At 40.8% G+C, this 23,876-nt stretch overlaps 1 protein-coding gene across 1 annotated transcript in view; it reads left to right on the top strand.

Moving 5' to 3' along the window:
- The window catches only part of UCHL3 (ubiquitin C-terminal hydrolase L3), a 45,273-nt gene extending 31,464 nt beyond the window's left edge, over positions 1-13,809 (top strand). The window contains exons 5-7 of the mRNA XM_063425932.1: positions 11,247-11,322; positions 12,038-12,096; positions 13,612-13,809. Coding sequence (XP_063282002.1) covers positions 11,247-11,322; positions 12,038-12,096; positions 13,612-13,695 — 219 coding nt within the window. The 3' untranslated portion in view covers positions 13,696-13,809. The remainder of the gene's footprint in view (positions 1-11,246; positions 11,323-12,037; positions 12,097-13,611) is intronic.
- The last annotated feature ends 10,067 nt before the right edge of the window (positions 13,810-23,876 follow it).

Here is a 23,876-nt window from a genome sequence, read left to right as displayed (position 1 = left end):
GCATTTCCACTGATTTTAGATTTTCTCATTAAAAATTTATGTATTCTACAGTTTACTTAATGTACGTGCCCCAACTAAGAGTAGCTCCATGATTGATCATATTACCCTTCACCTAATCCATTGTCATATCCTCATGCCAGGTATATTTTATTTCTAACCCTTCCAACTCTGAAATCCTCTTTCCAGATTTCCATTTCTTCCCCATACAACTTCAATATGTCTTGAGGAAACTTTGGTCCATTTCTGGTAACCCTTGGCAGTGAATCCACAGCATTTAAGCAAACATGCCATTTTAGGCCTAACCATTTTGCTGACTCTTACCACCACAGGAGCGGCAGCTTGATAACCATCTCTTTGGAAAGCAACGAGCCAACATTCTTTTGGTTTTATGAATAAATCCCAACTGACCTTATCCTGTGTGCTGAATATTTTTTAGATGTTGACTAATTTTTAGCATGCATTTAAAAAAGGAAAAAAAAAGCTAATGTTTATTCCATGTAATGTGACTTAGTGTTTTAGCCAAGTTATTATGTTGTGAATGTTCTGGAGGCACAAAAGCCATTTCCTTAAGCAATAAAATAAAGGAGTAAGGAGTACCAACCATCGAGAAGGTGTGCCTCAATATATACTCCTTAAAATGTGTATTTTATTAAAGCTGTAATCAAAGCAAGCTTGATACCTGTATATACTACATCCCTTTTAATTTTTATCCAGTTTACAATTTATCAGGATAAGGCAACATTAGGTACTGTTCATGTTGCGGAATAGCCAGTGTTGTGGCTCTAAGAGAATTATGGGAGATGTAGTTTACATTATCTGGAGTGCTGAAGGTTGCCTACCCATGTGAATATATTGTCATTTTTATTTGGATTTGTTCATGGATTTTATTTTATTTTTTTACAGTATACAAAGTAAAATTGGATGAATTTTGTTATTTTAACTGTAAGATAAATGCCTGATACTCCAAACTCTGTGGTATTCTTAATTGTGTATATTTGAGCAACTCATTTTAATTTAGGTTTACTCAGCACATCCTTGCTTGTTTTTAAGTTTAATCTTCGTGTGGATACAGACCCGCCTAATCACATCCCATACATATTTAGACTTGATTTCTTGGCACTATTGTGTTGGGAATTTTGCAACCAGTCATTTTCATTTATTTCTGCCCGAAAATTACACGTTTCAGAGGTTTATGCAAGATTTGCAAAACACTCACATATTGGTTCTATATTTTAAAGCTGATTTGATTGGTGTCCCTATTTTCAGTTTGTTTATAATATTCTGTCTTGCTCAAAAATTCACATAGCATAATCTGTGTGTAATCTGCATCAGGCTAACTCTAGTTACTGTTTTGAAAAACTGATCTGTAGTTGGTGGTTTCTAGTGTAATTTATCAAATAATGTTTAAAATGAATAGAATTCTCTTGATTCCTTCATTTTTTTTTTTTTCGCCCCCTCTTCGCTATAAATTTTTTATTTATTTTTTGCAAGCGGTTACCTGACTCACTACTTGACATCTCTTGAGTCACTAAAGCGGTTTGTATTGTTTGCATTTGATTGTAAATGCTGATATATGTTGTCATCCTTTTTATTAACCCCTTAAGGACGGAGGACGGTTCAGGACCGTCATCGGCATTTTTGCGTTGCCGACCGGTGACGGTCCTGAACCGTCCTAACCGTCCAATGTACTTACCCGATCGCCGTCGTTCCCCCGGCGTTGCTCCCGGTGTGGGTAGACTGCCTGCAGCCCAGACAGTCTCCCCATGGCGGTTTAGGACCCCTGTGGCCATGTGATCGCCCAACAGGGCGACCACATGGTCACAATAGGTGTCCAAGTATCTGCCTGCAGGGGGACTGTCTGTGCTGACAGGCAGTCTCCCTGCATGTGTAAAATCCTAAAAAAATTTAAAGTGAAAGTTAATAAAAAAAAATATTATTATATATGTGTATATATATGATATATAGACATATATTGTACCTATATAATATATGTCTATATATCATATATATAATGTCATGCTAAGTGTATTTTTATATTAATATGTACATATATTAATATAAAAATACTTATAATTAAATTACACACGTGTGTGTATATATATAATATATATAATAACTATATATATTGTATTTGTAGTCGGGGACATAAGCCGTAAGTGTACTGATTATACCAGAATATGAAAGTCGGTTGAGGTGTGCCGTAACCGACGTATGAGGTAGGCCTGAAATAAAAGAGGGCCCACCCAGGAATGGTTTATAGAGGGTTGTGGTGGGAGGGATGAACCCGGCTATTCCAGTGCTGAACCAGAGGGGGCCTGAGCTTTTATAGCCGGGTAACCCCTCCCACAACTACAGGCTATGCCTTACTATTTGTAGTCGGGGACATAAGCCGTAAGTGTACTGATTATACCAGAATATGAAAGTCGGTTGAGGTGTGCCGTAACCGACGTATGAGGTAGGCCTGTAATAAAAGAGGGCAAAAAGGTTGGAGTAAACAATTCATTTTATTTATACACAGATTACATAGCAAGACCTTTGAATGCTGATCTTAGTTCTATTTCTGGTTGTGGAATGTAAGTGGTGTAAACCGCTGATTTCCACCGGCCTAATCTTTTAATTATGTGAGATGGTACGCCATGACTAGAGGCTGCTGAAGCGGCTCCGATTCTGAAAGAGTGACCGGAAAATCCTGTGGGATTGAGGCCGAGTCAGATGAACAGAGTTCTGATGTACTGAATGAACTTGGCCGTTGTTAAGGGTAAACCTTGGAGTGCGAGTAGTGGGGTGTTTTGATTGAGACCTGTGAGGGTGGCCAAAAAGGTGTCGAATACTGCGACCGGGCACCACTGATTGCCCGTGGGGTAGTAGCAGATCTTAGTAGGTGGGCCTACTTGGTTAGTTTTTGTGCGACCCAGGCTGAGTACGTAGTGATCTGTGTTTCTCTGAAGATTTGAAATGTAGAGAGGCTGACAAGAAACACTATTGGTAGTGAGTTCGTTTGGACGTAGAAACCCATAGAAAGCTAGGTATGCCGCTGTCTTGATAACCAGGTTGGTATGGGATTCGAAAGGTTTGGAGTCCAAAATATTGGAGAGTGTGCGAAACTTGGGACCGTCTATCGGTAGTCTAGACGAGGTAGTGGGTATGTCTAATCTCAGTATACCTTTTAATATGTTTTTTACGGGATAGGAAGACATGAAGGGTTTAGTACTAGGGTAGGCACTGATGATATGATGTTGTATACCCGAGAGATATAGTTTAATGGTGTTCAATGCTAATTTTAGGTTAAGGTGGCAGAAATAAAGGCGATAATGGAGTCTAAAGAATGGGTGTTGGTTAACTGATGGTCTGTTGTGAATTTGGTGTATAAGGTAAATGCTCGATTATAAGCGCGGGATGTGTTTGTGGATAGGGCTGCTCCGGCTAGGTATCTGCTGTGAGATAGCAGTCTTTCTAGTCCAGGATGAGGTATCGGAATGGAGGGGTGCTGACCGGTCTGGAGTTGGCTGTGGGGTGTGTCTTTAAGAAAACCTGTAAGTTAAATCGAGACAATGCATCAGCGGCTATGTTGGTTTTCCCTGGAATGTGGATGCAAGTGATATGGAACTGTAGTGTCGCTGCTAACCAAGTCAGCCTTCGAATCAGTCTCATGATGGTGAGTGAGGAGGATCTACTCTTGTTTATTATGTCACAGGCTGGCTTGTTGTCGGAAAAGCATTTTACCGCTTTCCCCTGCCATAAGTGTCCCCAAACTCTTGCGGCTGCCACTATTGGGTAGATCTCAAATAGAGCCGATGTACTTGGAAATGAGGGTAAACCTAGGGTTTCTACCGGCCATGAATCTCTGAACCAGTCATTGATATAGATTGCTGCGAACCCTGTGTGAGCTGCTGCATCGGTCCAGATGATGGGTGAGTAGTCTGATAAAGGTGTAATGAACATGGCTACCCCATTCCAATGAGTTAGGAACCGTAACCACATAAGTAGGTCTGCCCTTGCGTGAATATCTAGTGATATCCTGCTGGAGTCCGTATTGAGAAACGGGAGAAGGCTCAGCAATCTTGAGATAAACGCCCGACCTTGGGGAATGATTTTCATGGCGAAGTTTAACGTGCCCAGTAGAGATTGCAGGTCTGACCTGGTACACGTGTCCTTCCCCAGAAAATACTTTACCATCTCAATGATCTGCTGCACCTTCTCACGAGGGAGACTAGCCTGTAACGTAACGGTGTCTAGGTGGATACCTAAGAACGTAAGTTTTGTAGTAGGGCCTATTGTCTTAGCTTGAGACAGTGGTACCCCCAATGCTGTAAATAAGGCCAAAGTTTTCTGGAGACTAACTTGTGCGGACTGAGGTGGTTCTATCGTAAGAAAGTCATCCAGATAGTGCAGAACAGCGGGACAGTGAGTGACATTGAGGAGTAGCCAGCATAAAGTGTCGGCAAAAATGTTGAATAATTTCGGGCTACTTTTTGCTCCGAAGGTAAGGCGGGTGGCAAAGTAATATTTGTTTTCCCATTTGATGCCGTGCACGTGCCACAGGGACGGGTGAATGGGTAGGAGCTTGAAGGCGTTGGAAATATCGGTTTTCCCTAACCAGGCTCCCCCCCTGCCCTCAGAATGGATTGAATGGCATCATCTACTGTGGTATACTGCAGGGAAAACTCTTCCGAAGGTATTAACGAATTGATGCTGGGAGTTGGTAAAGAATGAGGAGCGGACAAGTCGTAGATAAGTCTTTTTTTATTGTTGGACTTGCCAGTGGCAATACCTATAGGGTTGGTGCGCCAGCTGGCGAATGGAGGGTGAACAAAGGGGCCTATGATAAAGCCGTTAGTCAGTTCGGTCTTGAGTAGTGACTGTGTAGTGATTGGGTCAAGGATAGCTGACTGTAAGTTGGGACATTCTAGAATACCTGTGGGGAGTGTGACTAGACCCGTGTGGAAACCCTCAGTGAAGCCCTGAATGAGGAAGTCGACTAAGTGAAGGGAAGGGTGTGCCTGGAGGTAAAACGCCAGGTTGTCGATGCTAACTAAGGTTAGTCATTGTTTGGGGTACAGACGATTGGGGCACATAGTTTTTGCATGTGCCTGGAAGCAGATTGAGCAGACGTGCAGCAGTCTGCAAGAACTGAACCCACAACTTCCTGAATTGAAGTTGTTGCAGATCTGCACTTTGCCAAGGTATATAATGGGTCTGCCCAACTTGTCCTTCAATCCTCTGTGTTCTGCAGTGGAGGAACCGAAGGTAGCCCGACTAGTGGTAGGAAGGTTAGGATCGACTGGGCACAGGTTGGTGGAGTGTGAGATAGAGGCGCATAGGGCACAGGATGGAGGCTTTTGGCCCGCGAAATGGCGGCAGAAGAGTTCAGTATCCATGTTACTCCAGTTGGTATGAGTGTTGAATTGAGTTATGGATGCTGCCGCCTTGGCCGAAAAAGATTTGTGGTAATCATAGAAGGAAAAACCCCCATACTTGTGTCCTAAGTCCACCAACTTGTGCATGTACAAGTCCAATTCCTCCCTACGGTGAGGGGAAGTGGAACAGATTACGTCACGGTAGAGGCCGAAGGCAAGGACGAATTCTGGTATGGTGAGTTTCCGGTTGAGCCTGGGATCTCTGGCTTTTAGCACAACCGAAAGATCACCGTAGCAATAAGCCTTGTTCTCCACCACATCTTGTGATGCGATTAGCAGAGAAACCAGGTTTATGTCCTTGCCTTCCAGAATGTCTTTGCGTATTGTCAGGGGTACGAAATGTGCAGGCGTGATGATGTGGGAGGATGTGCTTGGTATTGGGTTTATGGTAGTGTCATTACCGTGAGGGAGGAGGACCAGAGTGAGGATTGGTGTGGGCGAGGTGACCGTCGCCGTCTGAGGAGTTTCCAGTTTATCCAGCCTGGTGCTGATCGTGGTAATTGAGGCCAAGAGGGAAGACATCAGACCCTTGATCTCATTATAGTTTTCTGAATGCAGAACTACTCCAGGTTGGGGAGTACAAGCATTAGAAATGTAAAGTTTGTATAGTTCTGCTTTGCGGGCTGTAGCTGGATACGGGACACCCATGCGACGTAGTTCAGCCGCGAGCTTGGGGATGGTCCATGACCGGAGAGCGTATGGGCTGGCTGGTTCTAGGTTCTCGGTGGGTGTGCTTGGGCCGGCCGGAGTGGCGGGTCTGGTTGGGGTTTCAGGTATGGCCAGCTCTTCTTCTTGGTCATGGGATTGAGACATACTAGAAATGAAAAATAGGGTAAGAGACGGGTTTTGATTATGAGCGAAGTTGCCTGAGTGAACTGGTGCTAGCTATGCCAATCCGGCGAAACATTATCTATCTTGTGAGGAAGGTGAGGCCCTACTAGTGCCAAGTGGCGAGAGAGGCTCTATCTATGTGGAGGGCCGGTTGGACGAGGGACACCTAAATGACGTGGCGGTAACGTTGGCCTCTCTGTGACTGTAACAAGACAAAGTAGGTTGGCTGTGACTGGTGAGACCCTAGCTGGCCACCAAGGGTGGTTATTGTGAGGCTCTGTCTATGCGTTGGGCCGAGGGGCGTATACCTCCGACGAGGATGGGTGTATGCCTCCCAGGAACATTTTAATTTACAATAACTTAGCTACAGGCTGTGCGCCAGTTGTCACCAGTTGACTGCCCTATATATGTTGTCACCAGTTGACTGCCCTATATACTGGGTCGGGGTGGAGTGATCGTCGTGCGACCGTACCTATTTGTTTGTTGTACGAGTTTCCAACGTTGGGTTTTAGAGGGATTTATAATTTATTATAATTTTTTCCCTTTCTGTCTGTGAAATAAAACATATGGTTAGGGACGGCTGATTGGTTTGGCCTTGAAAATTTATTTTATTTTATTTTTTTTAAATTAGTAAAATGGTTTTTACCTGTTAACGCTTTAAATAACGATGTTGATTGGATGATAGCTTGGACGTCAGGTGGGGTAATAATCTGGGGGTAGAGTTAGAAGTTATCCTTTGTATCCTCTCTGATAAATATAGGTTAAGGATAGAGTGCGGTGAAACTTAAATATTTACCAGTAGTAGGCTAGGAATGGGAGTCCGATGATGGCTCCGAGTATCAGGGGAGGTGTTGAACCAGGATTCGAATTGGGCCAGGAGTGAATCCTGAGGAGATGGACGTATTTGGTTTAAGTCATGACTTTTATGTGGAGGACATGATAAAGGACGGGACAACCCCTGACATGGGGTAAGCTATTCCTTACCGAGTGCGCAAAGACAAAGTTTAGATTTAAATATCTAATTGTATTATTTATTTATTTATTTATTTATTTTTTTTTTTTATATAAAACACCTGTGTAGGTGATGGGTAACATCACCCGGCTTTTGGAAATCTGTGACAAGTTCAAGCAAACATTGAACAAAACATATTACACATGAAAAAAGACATTGTGATATAATAGCCAGGAGCTGAAGTATAACTTAATAGTGAAATATGGGGAAAAAGAAGAAAAAAAAAAAACATATATTCTGCGATTTTAACATTGTGTCATAATATGTATGGCCACCAGGGGTCGTCTGTTTTTAGGGAAAGTAAACAGATATATATATATTTCCTCCACCAGGGGGCGTTGTGAGCTGACATGCGTTTTGTCAGTAAGAAATTTTGCATACATTAATTTAGCCGGGTGGCCGGTTACCGAACCGCGTTGGAGTGTAAGAGTTTGAGGTCTGCGTGACCTGTGAAACCGGATGGTAAGGAACTGCGGTACCGAGCGGTAGGGTAAGTATAAGGAAGTAATTTGGAACAGGTGTGCCAAGTGTGCGTGGATGCCAGGCGTCTGGCTGAGGGTGGTGTGGATGAGACTCACGGTTTCTGGGCCCTGGAGTAGATAAGTGTCCGGATTCAGCAACCGCCGTGGGTCTGGCTGGGGAGGATGGGAGTTCGTCGGGACCCCGGTAGAACGCCGGGCTGGAGCGCTTGACGCCGAGCACGGAGGGATAGTACCGCGCAGAGGGTAAGCACTTCGGACTGGAGTGGATCACGTGGGGACAAGCTCGAACCGGAAGTTCAAAGGTTCCGAATGAACCCGGCTATTCCAGTGCTGAACCAGAGGGGGCCTGAGCTTTTATAGCCGGGTAACCCCTCCCACAACTACAGGCTATGCCTTACTATATATATATATTATTATAAAATACGAATAATAAGTAATTTAAATTAAAATTAAAAATAATAAAAATTTTAAAAAAATTATCTATACGAAATTTTATTCTAACTGTATTTTGATATTAATATATATATATATTTATATCAAAATACACTTAGAATGAAATTGTGTATATATATCTATGTATATATAAATAAATAAAAAGAATGCGAACTATTCATATGTCCATATACAAAATTACATAAATAATTATATAAATATACACGTAGACTTCAAATATATAAATATGCATATATATTTAAATTCTACGTGCGTATTTATGTAATATTTTTACATAATTAAGTTATTTTATTGATTGCAATTTAAGGGACCTGCCTGCCAACCCAGGCCAAAAGTCCAGAGAATTTAATTTGCTATCACTTTATTTTACCCTGTAACGTTCTACGACACCCTAAAACCTGTACATGGGGGGTACTGTTTTACTCGGGAGACTTCGGTGAACACAAATATTAGTGATTCAAAACAGTAAAACATATCACAGCGATGATATTGTCAGTGAAAGTGACTTTTTTTGCATTTTTCACACACAAACAGCACTTTTACTGATGATATAATTGTTGTGATACATTTTCCAGTTTTGAAACACTAATATTTGTGTTCAGCAAAGTCTCCTGAGTAGAACAGGACCCCCCCATGTACAGGTTTTATAGCGTTTTTGAAAGTTACAGGGTCAAATATATGGGTCAAATATTTTTACATTGTAAATGGCCAGGTTGGTTACGTTGCCTTTGAGAGCGTATGGTAGCCCAGGAATGAGAATTACCCCATGATGGCATACCATTTGCAAAAGAAGACAACCCAAGGTATTGCAAATGGGGTATGTCCAGTCTTTTTTAGTAGCCACTTAGTCACAAACACTGGCCAAAATTAGCGTTCAATTTAGTTTTTTACTTTTTTCACACACAAACAAATATGAACGCTAACTTTTGCCAGTGTTTGCGACTAAGTGGCTACTAAAAAAGTCTGGACATATCCCATATTGAATACCCTGGGTTGTCTACTTTTAAAAAAATATGTACATGTGGGGTGTTATTTAGCGATTTATGACAGATAATAGTGTTACAATGTCACTATTGATACATTTTAAAAATGTATGTTTTGAAACCGCAATATCCTACTTGTACTTATAGCCCTATAACATGCAAAAAAATAGCAAAAAGCATGTAAACACTGGGTATTTTTGAACTCAGGACAACATTTTGAATCTATTTAGCAGTTTTTTTCATTCGCTTTTGTAGATGAGTAAAAGATTTTTCACATAAAAGTCAAAAAACGTGTATTTTTTTCAATTTTTCATCATATTTTTTCATTTTTTTTTAAATTAAATTACATGAGATTATATAAATAATGGTATGTAAAGAAAGCCCCTTTTGTCCTGAAAAAAACAATATATGATTTGTATGGGAACAGTAAATGAGAGAGCGGAAAATTACAGCTAAACACAAACACCACAAAAGTGTAAAAAGATGCCTGGTCGCAAATGTACAACATCGCAAAAACAGTCCGGTCCTTAAGGGGTTAATCCACATGTTGAGAGGACAAAAGTATAAAACTTTTTTCTATTTTTTTTTTTTTTTTTTTTTATTAAAAGCAGAACACCTTTAATTAGTTATACATTTGGAGTCAAAACAAGGATAAATACAACAAAGTTCGACCAGGTTATTCAATAAAATCTCAGATTCATTTGAGAATGCCCTTCTTGAGCATTTTGTCTCTGTTGTATTCTGTATGTTAATTACTTGTCACATATCCCCGTTTTTATAACTCCAAAGCACTGCTGAATATGTTGGCACTTTATAAATGACGATGTAATAATAAAGTGAGGACTCAAAGTGAATTTTAAAAATAAGGCCAAGCTAGGCAAACTGGAAGCATAACGAAGTTAGATAATTTTTCCATTTTGACTTTTTACCTTACATTTGGTAAAATAATCCTGTAGGTGTAAATACAAACATGTAAAGCAATAATCGATAATAATGGCATGAAGAGCTTTTCACTGTGAGATTTCCTGGCGCACACGGTTGTTTTTTTTTTTTTTTTTTTTTTTCAAAACATTGAATGGAGGGCCGTGAGAACTAGAAATTGAGGGGCGGGGAGAAGAAAGGCAAACTATGACAAGTGGTATTATATACTGTAACTCTCTGTCATACAAGGGATGGGTGGGAACATTATATGTTTAAGTATATAATAGAATGTTGGTAAATTAGATTTATAATACAACATTACTTTTTGTTAATAGAACACCAACATAGTCCACAGCCATTTACAATACTAGAAAGTGGCTATCCAATCTATACATGAAGCTAATAACCCTACTTGGTAGATAAGAATATTGTAGCACTTGAATAACATGACTTTAAATAAATATATTAAAACTAAGTATAATACTAAAATAAACCAAATACAGATGTAATAATAATCTAAATCAGTCCTGTAAGGAGTTCAGTTATATAACTTTGTGGCGGCCAACTATGGCACTGTTTGAAGTCTGGCTTGGAATCCTATAAAATGCATTCTATAAACTTTAGCCAGCCCTAACTGATAACGTGTCTTTGGCAGTGGCTGATGAACGGTTCTTTCTCTGTACATAAAAGTAATTTATCATTCTGGGAAGGGGGGACTAAAAAATGTATTCCAATATTTTACTTGCACCAACTATAATGTTTAGTATATCAGGTGCTCATGGGTGGTATCCTCTCTATTCCTGTTTATCTTATTGTCATAAATTGTTTCTCTTTTATTCCTATTGCTTGTAAGATGTCTGTATTATTTAATTCCTGATGGACTTGAACAGTGACATGTCTCTAATGTTGTCATTTGTCTTTGTTGCTGCTCCATGTTACAAAGCGCATGGATGAAACAATGGTTTGAGATTAGCATTGTATTTCAAATGTAAGAAGGGCAAGACGTGTGACTGAATTTATGAACTGTAATAACAACTCCTTTTCATTCTTGAAACAAAGGAAATTAATGAAGTATTTGTTCAGAATGTACAGAATGCCTTTGTTGTTTTGTTACATTAATTTGACTTTCTTTTTTCTTTCTTTCTAGGCACCAAGCATAGACGATAAAGTAGATTTACATTTTGTTGCTTTTGTACATGTAGAAGGTCATCTATATGAATTGGGTAATTAAGCCATTTTTATTATAAATCTATATGGTATGTTACATATACATAAGGATTTCAATTTTAATGTCCTTTTAGCAATTACTATTTTAAGATACATTTATATACATTTTTTTGATTATAGTTTTGAGTCTAAAAATCCAATAGTCTTAAATCTCAAATTCCATCTGCTCAACTTCATTGACCTCAGTGCTAACGATGCTTAATAATAGAGCTTACACAGTAATGAGAAGAGATATCTTTTACTTTGCAGTACGGTTTAAAAGAAAATGTCCTTTTTCCTGGCAACGTTTTGCCCGTTCTTTCATGTCTCGTCCTATCATTTCCTTAGCTCTTGCCTTTTTTCCCTCCCTCCATTCACACTGTACTTTTGGAGGATGGCTTATGTACCATCAATGGGCCAAGGGATTGTGAAGTCAGTTCTTGTGGGGAAAGATGATGGCTGTATGTTGCAGAGCTTCCGTTTAAAAAATAAATAAATTAAAAAAAACAAAAGTTGACATTTTTTTGAAGCACCATGTGTTCAATTAAGAATTTCTTTTCTTATGCTCTGTTATTTGAACTTTACTCACACCAATGACGCAGCTCTATGAACTAGTGTAGGCAATTAACAGAGCAGGAGATAAAAAAAACCCAAAAAAACTCATAACTTTTGATGAAATTTTAAATGATGAAAGCAATGTGTACATATTTATTTGTACTCTGTTTCTTACAGATGGCTGCAAGCCTTTCCCTATAAACCACGGACAAACTAGTGATGACACATTATTAGAAGTAAGACCAATAATGTTCTGTTCGTATGTAACTTGTTATAAGATTATTTTCCTAACAAGCAACAGAAAAATGTTAGTGAAAGTTACCATGATCTTAATGTAAGCAGTAGTGGGAGGTTGAGTAGTAAGGAAAGATGTGGAAAGAGCATTGGGTAACAGGGTTATTCACTAAAATGTGAATTCAAAGTATATTTAACATTTAAATTGAACCTGTAGAGCCAATTTTTACTTTCTTTAAATCCCCTTAAATACATCATGTATCACAAACATATATGATGTATTCAATCTAAAATTTGGAGATGTCACTCATCTCTGTTCTAGTTCTGTCATTTCCATGTTTGTGGGTGTTACTCTTCATGTACCACGCACTCTATGCCTGCTCCCTTATTTAATTTGCCTTTCTTGGGGACACTTCCGCCAAGCAGGGCAAGTCTGCTTGTGTATATTTTTTTTCTTAATTTTATATCTGAACCTAAATATCTGAGAGTTTTTGTGAAACAAGTGATAAAACATAAAAATTAGGTGAAGCATAGAAATAGAAATAGAAAATAATTATTTATTTATTGGTAATCAGGATTTCATTTTATTTATTTGAAACATATTTTTCATATTAACCACTGTCGCCCACCTCCTGCCCTTTTGATATTGTTTTATTATTATTTTTTAATAACCTAGTAATGCCTCTTTATAATATTAGTGTGTCTCTTATTGAAGTTTCCATGTAAAATGTACTTGCATTTAGAGATTCCATCCACATTCTGCTCTTCTGTCTTTATATTCTCTACAGAAAAATATTTGCCATTAGGTATAAACACTGGCTTAAATTGGGTTTGCAACTCACTCACTCGAATATTTTTCCTTGTTGATTAGGTATTCTATATTTGGTTTGTAAGATATCACTTATTATTGAACGTAGGTTGTGTTTTTTTTTTAAATCTGATTTTGTGAAAACATAAATTGGTTATCTTTGCTCTTGAGAAGACAATAACAGAACAAAATAGCTTTAAAAGCAAGGTCTGTAATGCCTACGTATAATTTAATTTTATATAACAAACCACTTCAACTTTATATACACATACACATCAAGGGGAATTAAATTAAGCCCTACATTTTAGAGAGCACATTTAGTGTGCATCTCGGCGAGAGCCAAATTTGAAAATACTGTTTCTTTCTGGCTATACAGTAATTTCAGTCTTGATCAGTCCTCTTATGATATTCAGTTGTTTGTTTATTTTTCTCCATGTACTGTGCTTTCTCCTGGCCATTGATTATCTTGGCCTCATAAACCTGTTATATTGTGTTGGCTTGTTTTGTTTTGTTTTTCCCAATTGTGTGACTGAAAAGGGCAGAGTTTATAACTCTGACAGGGAGCCAAGGTGTAGGCGATTAGTTTCAGGATAGAGCAGGGTGAATGAGACGGTCTTACTGAACAGAACTCTGTATATTTGTGATTAATCTGATACATTGTTGCTCATAGTGTGATAACATTGCGTTTTTTTTTTTTTTTCTTTCTTAGGATGCTATAGAGGTTTGCAAAAAGTTTATGCAACGTGATCCAGACGAGCTGAGATTTACTGTGGTTGCATTCTCCAAAGCATGATAAAAATCGCTATATCCAAAACTGCCAAGTGGTGAACTATATTACATTTTATATCCTTCACCTTGACAAATCTGAGAGTACTTTACAATAATAAAATATTTACGAAGTCTCCAACACTGTGCCGATTCATAACTGTGAACTGTGAATTACTACTGAATTCTTGTTCAACAATTAACACCCAAATCAAACACGTCAGCCCACTCTTGCTGAAACAGAAGAATGTGCAGAGAGATTAAATGGTGGAAAATTGAATATCAAGTGCTAGCTTTAATTTGAGATTACTTATTCGCTACATCTAATTAAGTAAGGTATTGTCATGCATGAAAAAGGGCATTAATTCTCAGGATGAGAATTTAATTTTGCCTCTTCATAAACCACTGTTAAGATCACATGTTAAACATGGTGTGCAATTTTGGGCACCTATACCAAAGAAGGATGTTATGGCACTAGAAAAAGTGCAGGGGCAGGCTACAAATTTAATAAAAGGAATCTAACATTTTATCTATGAAGAAAGGTTAACAAATTTAAACCTCTTTAGTTTAGAAAAACATTGCATCAGAGGGGATATAATATTATAAAAGTATATCTGGGCCAATACAAACCATTGTGTCACAAACAGGACTATACACTGGACACAAGGTCATGCGCTTACACTGGAAGAAAGAATATCAAGTTGAAGAGAGAGGAAATTTTTTTTTTTTAGAACAATAAGGATGTGGAATTCTCTGCCTGTAGAAGTGGTTTTATCAGAGTCCATACATATGTTCAAACAGCAACTGGATGCATACTTGCAAAAAACAGAATATTCCATTATAATTTTTCAACTCTAGGTTAATGGCTTCTTGATCGAAGGATAAATTTGACTGCCATTCTAGGGTCAAATGGGAATTTTGTTCCTAGTTTGTTGCAAAATTGAAAATGCTTCAAACTGGGTTTTTGTTTTTTCTTCCTTCTTTTAGATCAACAGCAAAAAAAAAAAACACTTTTAGAGGATGGCTGAACTTGATGGACACATGTCTCTTTTCAAGTAATAACAAATAAACCGTGCTTCTAGGCGCTTCGAATATAATGTGGTGAAGAACCTGATTCCGCTAAGCAGCTCACACACGTGTAGGTACCTCCAAACCTTAACACAATAGCATGCAGAAAAGTGGGGTAATGGAAGTGAGACAGAAGGGTCACAACAAACAAAACCCAGTGGAGCGCTGATATAATTGTCTAAACTCACCCTTTAAAAAAGGGGTATGCCAAACGAGAAAATCTAGAGGGAAAAATATAAAATGGGAACAATGGTGCAGTATATCTGGACTGGATGTTCTTTAAACAGAGCTGTATATATAAAACTCACATGGTTCAGAGCCAAGCAAAGATAGGCTCAGGTCATAAGCGCAGGGGTATTTTAAAGCAAATACCAGGCTTCTTCAATAGCTTAATGTTAGTCCTCAGAGAAAAGGAGAGAAAGGGAACAATGGACCAGAGTCCTAGTGTATTAACTTCACCCAATCTGTCAGAAAATCAAATGCAAGTACTTGCTCACCTTTAAGAGAGCCAATGTAAACTGGGCTCTCAGTGTGATGGGTATTGTGCCTTTAAGAGGGCACTGCTCTTCTTTGTTAAGCAGGAAAGTAGATGCAGGACGTAGGCTCATGTAGACAATATAAAATTTATTGTAATAAAACACTTACATAAAGTAAAAAATAAAATGTCCCATAAAATAATGGTGAGTCCTCGTCCGAGACGCGTTTCGCCTTATAGAAAGGCTTTTTCAATCGGTATCCTGCTCGTAAAATCCCGCCGGTTTAGATAGCCCAAAAACCTTTCCCATTGGTGCTTGTCGCCTTTCTGCTCAGCCAATGGAGGGAGAGGTGTGTTCGTCATCTGTTGTGCATGTTCGTAATGACGGAAGTGACGTATCGTACTTGCCGCAACGTCACTTCCGTTTTTCCCGTAGCTGCCATTTTGCTCATTGGCAATTTGCTTATATCACATTTATATGCCCATAGTCCAATTTATAATGTGAACATGAAACCAAAAACAAAAGGGGAAAAGAAAGGAGGAGTCAGACATAGTCCGTTAACTTCATGAACATTAAAAATAAAAGAAAAAAAGCTTCATTGTTTTTTTCCTTTCTATCCTAATTTTTTACTTTACAGACTCTATGAACTGCAAAATAGAAAACCAATGTTTTGCTTTATAAACAGGTTTTGTGTGTGTGTGCAGAAAGGCAGGGTGAAATCTGAAACATGATGACCACTCATGCAGCTTTATATTGAGATTCATATTAATTTTGCTGTGTGTTTATATTTTTTTTTATGTGTATTACTTGATCTTCCTCTAAAAAGCTTAGAATTGCCTCTGTCTTTACCTGTTGGGTTTTCTTCAGGTCTGTCGAACAAATCTTTGGAAAGCTACCTTGAGTTTCCACAGGTGACAATTTCCAGAATTCCGTTTTGCTACTGTAATTCTTCTTTACTTGCATTCAATGCATTTCCTGCAGCTTCCCATAGTGTTAGTGTTCCGCAATCAAGCTTGCATATAATGCTTGAAGTTGCTACTGGCAATACCCATCTGTGCCACATGGCATTCCTGTGTTTCTCTTATTTTATCATCTAACACAGGGTTCTCCAAACTCTGACCCTCCAGATGTTGCTCAACTACAACTCCTATGATTCTTGGAGTGAAATAGCCATAGAATCTTGGGAGTTGTAGTTAAGCAACATCTGGAGAACTCTCATCTAACATGAGTTTGCGTCATACTAGTCTATGCAACGAAGTTTAGCATTATTTTTTTTTTTTTTCACGAACTGCTCAAGACAGCGATGTATGTATCATCTTACTAAACTTTCCATGCATACAAGCATGCTTCATGTATACTTTACTGCATAACTTCTTTCCATCTGAATATTGCATGTGCTTATGAATGGAAAATTTTACAGATTCATATTTAACAAAGAACCCATTAATATCTTCCATAAGCATTAAGTAGACGGTATTCTAAACTTGCCAAAATAATCTTTTGCATACCCTCGCATACATACTCAGATATTTAGAATAGGATGCCAAGGCATGGGTGACTGCACCAATATCCATAAAAATAGATGCACCATTGCAACTCATTTGGTAATTGAAGAGAATTAATAAATACGTTACGTGCAGCACAATTTCATTGTCCTCGTGCTAAAGGAGCTATAGACCCCACAACAGTGTTTTCTTAGTAAGAGAACATCAAAGGTACATGTTACATCTTGCTTAATCATGAAGTGTCTAGAAATGAATCAGTCTTGATTATCGTTATAAGTTTTAAGGCCGTAAGGCCTGTATTTGTGGGAGGAGTTAAGCGTTCCATATAAACGCTACTCCCCCCCCTTCCTACCTGCCGTACGCACGCTGTTCACTCAGTGACAGCCAGACTTCCGGTCCTCGCTCAGGCTCCTCCGGTCCTCGCCTCTTCCGGTCCTCGCCTCTTCCGGTCCGGCTTCCTCTCCGTTCCCCCCGCTCCTCCTTTCGGGCAACTAACATGCGAAGGCAAGGTAATCAGCAAATAGCCGCGCTCGGGCTATTTGCTGTTCGACAAACCTCCAGCCGTACTATCAGCGGTCCGGCTTGCCTGCTAACCGTGAGTCTCATTCCGGTCCCCTCCACATCGCTGTGGTCTCATGGGGGACCGGAACACACATGTCGGGGATATGATTGCTGGGAGCAATTCTCTTGCACTCTTTAGGACAATGTATTTATTATTTCAATTTATATTTTTTATCTGTTGGTGAGCCTGAAGTTCTTTGGTCCTTAATTGGGATTATGGGAGTTGTAGTTTATCCATGTGATCGTTTTGCAGAGTCTCAGTTGATTACCCGTGTAATAGATCCTATTGGTTAATTTGGCGGTACTGCAGTGTATCAAAGACCGGAACACAGTACCACACACGTAGTATTGCCATTAGTTATCTTTGAAATGCAGATTTGGTCAAATGATGTCATGCTATGTATTTATTGCAGCGGAGGTTTCCATGACACCGAGGTGTAACTGTGGACCTGATTTGTGAATAATATCTGCTTTTCATCTCACCTCTACATATTCTGTGTATATTTTAATTCACATAATTCTTAATGCGTTTTGTGAGATCACTGTGGGTATGAGCATTGCCAGAACTTCCCAAGGTCACAGCTAGGTGGTACTGGACTGCATACCGGCGCTTCGTCCTGAGCCAGAGCCTTGAGAGTCAGCTCACACTGCCTGTACTGATATTACTGGGGTACAGCCCAGAATGGCACTCTGCAAGCGAATATAGTGGCACATTAAATCTTCCCAGGGACCACCCGCGCTCCCCTCTCGCCAGCACCTAGGCGGTCACTTTCAATCACCCGTCTGGGGGGTCGGGGTCCTACACCCCCCTCACCCCTTCACGGACTCATTAATTTCCGGTCCAAACGTTAATCTTGCTATGGTTATATATATATTAATCCACTTGGGTTCAGACTCATGTTGTTATAGTGGCTATGCTTTTCTACGGAGGGGGTAAAGGAAGGGACGCCAGTAATTTTATTATATCATGCACGACATATTGGCTACGTAAGTTTTCACTCCTACTTTCCATAATGTTTTTCGTATATCAGCGCAATATTTCTAAATCGGAGGTTTTGGGCATACTTTCCATTATGTTTTAATGTATCAGTGCAAAGTCCTAGTCATTCGGCTGGTATCTCCACCTAGTGGTTTGATGGTATTTGCTGTTTTATTCTGTATAATGTGTAGCTTCTCTGCCGTCCTGTTTTCAGGTTGTTAATGGTGTTTCTTCTATTGGTGCATCCCATGTAATACCACTAAATGCCTGACGCTATGCATGTACTGTTTTATTGGGTCAAGTTAATCTAACTAACTAAACACTGTGTATATGTTGGATTTGTTTTATCTCCCAGATTACGCTTACAATTATGCAACTCCTGTTATACATGCATCGAATTACCTCAGGTTCAGGCGTAACCGCCATTTGACATTCCCCGCTGATCTCTATTAATGTTGCATACTGTCAGTTGTTACCATTAGACAATCACTAGGTCGCTATTATCGCCTATTTCTATCAGGTACAATTTTGTTTCATCCACACTTCAAACAACTGCCTCGACAAGGCCACGTTGTTACACGATGAGGTATCGAACCGACAATCACAGTTACTATTTGTTTCATTTTGTCATCTGCTAGCAGTAGACAATTACTGGTTCACTATTGCCGCCTGTTTCTATCTGGTATAAATGTGTTTTCGTTCACATTTCCTACAATTGTTACACAATTGGCCTTTGTTAAACGATTATCACCTGTTTCTATCAGGTTTGGTTTCATTGTGTTTCCTAACAACTGCCTCTACTAGGCCACGTTGTTACATGTTTGGGGTACGGGGGCTTGATTCCTGCCTTGCCTCGTCAGGCCACGGCTCCACTCCACAACTCTTCATTCGTACTCACTACCCGTAACAATCGTTTTGTTACTCACTACCTTGCTAATTTCACCCTCCTCTCTCCGTCAGCTGCTACGACGTTTTCTCGGCACAACGCCTTCATTTCATCTCCTTTCAGGTTTATATAGTAACCATCACGAGAATCTTCAGCACCCTCAGGGTCTATCGATACTGCACTATCAGCTATATCTCCATAGTACTTCACTATACTGCACATTATTTTCCTTCCCTCGACTTCAGTTCCTTCTTCTTTCTTCCTCCTTTCTCTCCCTTCGTTTCCTCTGTCTCTATCTGGGAATATCCGGGTATCTATCATTTACTACAACTTGGGTTTCCAAGCACGTTACGTTACCCCCTTATCAAGCCCCCGTCTAGGGTCAGAGAACTGGCTATCTAGGGTTAGGAGCTGGCCTTAGCTGTACACCGTAGCTGGTCCCGCGAGGCCGACTCCCCAATCTCAACACAGAGATTTTCGCCCCTCGGCCCAAATCATAGTTAGTGCCTCGCATTCACCCACCTATCGGGTTTATAGTTAGGGCCTCACCTGACACGGCCACACGTTTTTGGATCTTTACTGTCACCGAGAGGCCACCACCCCGCCACCACGCTAGTGGCTCGAGCCCCACGCCCAAATCATAGGTAGAGCCTCTCACCAGCCGCTTGGCTACTAGCAGGGCCTCACTTGTCACGGGGTAGTGAGCTTTTCGCTTCGGCACTAGTTAGCCAGCCAGTTCTATTTTACTTAACCATATTGTTGTTGTTTGAGTTCATTGTTGTTGTCATGTTCTTTTTCAGGATGTCCTACAAACGCAACGTCAGACGAGGGATTGCAGCATTTTCGTGTCTATTAGGGCCGACTATCCATGAGTCGCTCAGTCTCGTACCTCACCCAACTCACATCTCTCAGGCATAATCTGCATTTTGGCATCCCCTTCCGGTCACTCGGCTGTTGGGGCTCGACACAAGTTATCATCTAGTACATTATTCGTTTGCTCTAAGATACATATAACAGAATCGTGACATTCTTCCAAGAATCAGTGGAGCAGGACTTCCACAGGCATACTGATCACCCTGTAGTCTTTTCTACTGTTTGCCACCTTTTATTCAAGCCTTCATACGTACATGATCGCACTATTCCGAACTGACATACACGTTTCCGACAAGCCTTTCAAACCATACCCCATTTTTTACACAAGATATCAAAGATAATTGGTTTATCGCTTCACAGTAACGTACGTACACAGATGGGAATACCGGGCAGTATCAGACTCCCAAAAAACAGCATTCGCGCCACACAACCAGGTCTTAAATCTATGTGCCTGCAACCATACAAGGGTTCGGGAACCCTACAACTCCACGATCACAACTAATCAGACAGGTAAGTCATGTCTCCCCAAGGAAAATTTAAGAAGGTACAAACACTACACCGCGTCACGTCAACATTCGAACCAGACAATCGAGACACTTGACCTACTAATCACTCCCTATCTACTTCTAAATACGATTCTACATTCACATTCCGTCATTAGAGTAAGTAGGACCACTGGCTGCTATTTTCACATCCATTCTATAAGAACGACATCCAGTAGCAGTACGCCGGAACAAACATTAGAGGCACTAGGAATCGGCTATATATTATACAGGAACATTCCCAACGCAGGAGTAGCAAGACATGGATTTTATATAGTGCTATAAGTGTGTTTTTCTGGCATTTCCTTTTGCCCTCTTTTTCAGGCCTACCCTCTACGTCGGTTCCGGCACACCACACCGACTTAATTCCAATCACAAGGTACTTCACTATACGATATTAACCGACCACAAGTTTTAAGGCCGTAAGGCCTGTATTTGTGGGAGGAGTTAAGCGTTCCATATAAACGCTACTCCCCCCCTTCCTACCTGCCGTACGCACGCTGTTCACCCCACCCACCTCTCCCTCTTATACAATTCATTCAGGGGGGGCCTCTTTTTCAGGCCTACCCTCTACGTCGGTTCCGGCACACCACACCGACTTAATTCCAATCACAAGGTACTTCACTATACGATATTAACCGACCACAAGTATTATTAATACACGTAAGCACCAGAAAATGTGAATATGCCTATCTTGTTATTGATGTCTAGTTAAGTGACTTGTGCAAAAAAATTGTCCGACATCTATAAAATCTATTGGATGACTAGTCGAAACTAAAATAACTAGTAGACTAAAAAAAAAAAAAAACTGTGTGAGCCTCGCCTAAAATAATTCCTTCGGAGATAAAGCCCATTTTTATCGAGTTTGTTATTCTAACCCACATACATATAAAATCAAACTCTAAATACAAGTTTGCAGGTCCATTATCAAGAATAGTTCTAGAGTATTGTTTTAGTGTGCTTAAAATTTAACAATATACCGTATTTACTGCAATCTAATGCTCACCTTTTTTGTGAAAATAAAGTTTCCAAAATTTGAATGTGCATTAGATTCGATGGTGCATATTACATTCAGGGACAAATGCTAAATTTTCCAGTGAATTCACACAGGCAAATTAAAACAGGTGGGGCAGGGCCGGGCCGCCGAGCTGAGAGGCAGCAGAACACTTTGCCTCCCGGCCTGAGCCTGGGAAAAAACTGCAAATAACAGCGCTCAGACTGCCCTAAAACAGAAGAGACCAATAAATATTTAATAAGCAGCACCCGGGCTTAATGGAGACCCTATGTCAAGTTTAAACATTTGTTATGAAGGAACACAACTGCAGATTTCTTATAGTTTGAATATTTATTATAAAAAGTAGAAGATATTGTGACGTTAAGTCCAATTTACAGGTACTGTAGCTTTAATTAGTAAACGATAACTGAAGTCCACAATTACAGGCACTGTAGCTTTAAGTAGTAAACGATAACTGAAGTCCACAATTACAGGCACTGTAGCTTTAAGTAGTAAACGATAACTGAAGTCCACAATTACAGGCACTGTAGCTTTAAGTAGTAAACGATAACTGAAGTCCACAATTAGAGGCACTGTAGCTTTAAGTAGTAAACGATAACTGAAGTCCACAATTACAGGCACTGTAGCTTTAAGTAGTAAACGGTAGTAATTAGCAGACACTGAATCAGAAAGAGTCTCTTAGTAGTATTAACGAATTAGGTGATAAGAAGTTACAATAGCTGTTCCATAGCATTTAACTGAAGCAAGACAGATGCAGCTAACTTGTATAGTGAATGAGTTAAAGATAGCTGTAACTGGGTTGTTTTATAGAAGGACTTTGGAGACAGGAAATAACGGCTTTGAGATGTAACGCTTATCACAGAGGTTTTACTTAGCTTCCGGCACATAGAACACTGGTTCCCGAGATCTCCTCAGAGGCGGTTATCATAAGTGAAGAGAGTTCAGCTTTAGTCGTGGATGAGGAGAGGTGAAGGGAACTTGAAGTGTCTTCCAGTCCGGTCCGGTAACAGAAGGCTTTCACAACGAAGTTGTAGTCGGTTCGTGAGTACGGAACGTAGTTCAATAATCCAGCGTCGATCAGCTGGTGCGGTCGGATTAAATAAGGAGACCGTGTCATAAAGGGGTGTGGCTAGGCTCCGTGGAACCAGGAAGTAAGAGGATACCATAGTTAAGGCATGACACCCTAAACAGGACGGGTTCCGAGCTGGAAATACCGTAAATAAAGAAGCAGGCCTACTCGCCATCGAAATGGCGGCTCCCCACGACGCACAGATCGCTGGCAGGCAGCCTAGAGGCAACGATGCACCAGCTGTGATGGTGGCACGGAAGACGGCGCGGTCGCGAGGGGCGGCCCGGCCCCCTGCTCCCCCCCCCACCCTGCTGGTCGGCACTCCCGGCCACATGGCGGCGGCACACGCATGGGGTCTGAGCTGATCGCCTGTACTGGCAAAGGCGACCGAAATGGAGCCCGCCCGAAGACCTACTCCAAACAGAGAAGCACCAGAGGGGGCTGCCATGGGCGGCTCACACGGCCCTGGCGGAGCCGAGCGCCCGACGGATCCCCTGTGCAGCGTCCCCAACCGCTGGAGAGGTGGGTACCCGGGCCTCTGGGTCTCGGAGGGCCCTGCCCCCGACGCCATGGGGCGGGATGGTACCACCCTCCCGACGGACCGGTGGTCGTGGGGGATGGACACCAGCTCCAAATATGTGGCCGGCACTGGGCGAGACACAGGAGTGCACACCTCAAGAGACCCACGTGGAGCTAGGGAGGTGCAGGGAGCAGACGACCAGAGGACTTTTGTGGTGGGGTCCAACGGACAGCTCGTGCTCCTGAGTGCCCATGGTACTGCGGAGGGCGCGACCGGCAAGCGGGGATTGGCATGGGGGAGATAGGAGGCCTGGCGACCCAGGGACAGTGTGGTGGCAGTGCCATGGGAGGCTCCCCCCAGACGGCCATGCGGACTGACAAGGCCACTCTGCCGTTATATAACTCACATATTTCATTTCCACGTTTGCATTTATTTTTTTTCAGCAGATAGCATAAATATAAGCCTCTCTAAATACTTCAGGGAACGTTGGATTGCCCAGTTAAGCATGTACACTGCTTCCTTAATACCGTGAGTTAGAATTATGACAGACTAGACAATAACAAAGCCTGTTAATGAACCCTTTTTGGTTATAAATATGCAAGGTAGATCGATGAGCATTAGACCAGACAGCAAAGGCTAAACGCTACGTTTTTTATTCACTACCAAATGCTTTTCCAGTTGAAATTGTGCAGGGTAGCACAGATCAATTAGCATC

This window comes from Pelobates fuscus, chromosome 1, assembly GCF_036172605.1.
Source record: "Pelobates fuscus isolate aPelFus1 chromosome 1, aPelFus1.pri, whole genome shotgun sequence".
NCBI lineage: Eukaryota > Metazoa > Chordata > Amphibia > Anura > Pelobatidae > Pelobates > Pelobates fuscus.
This window is presented reverse-complemented; position numbering and strand designations above follow the sequence as displayed.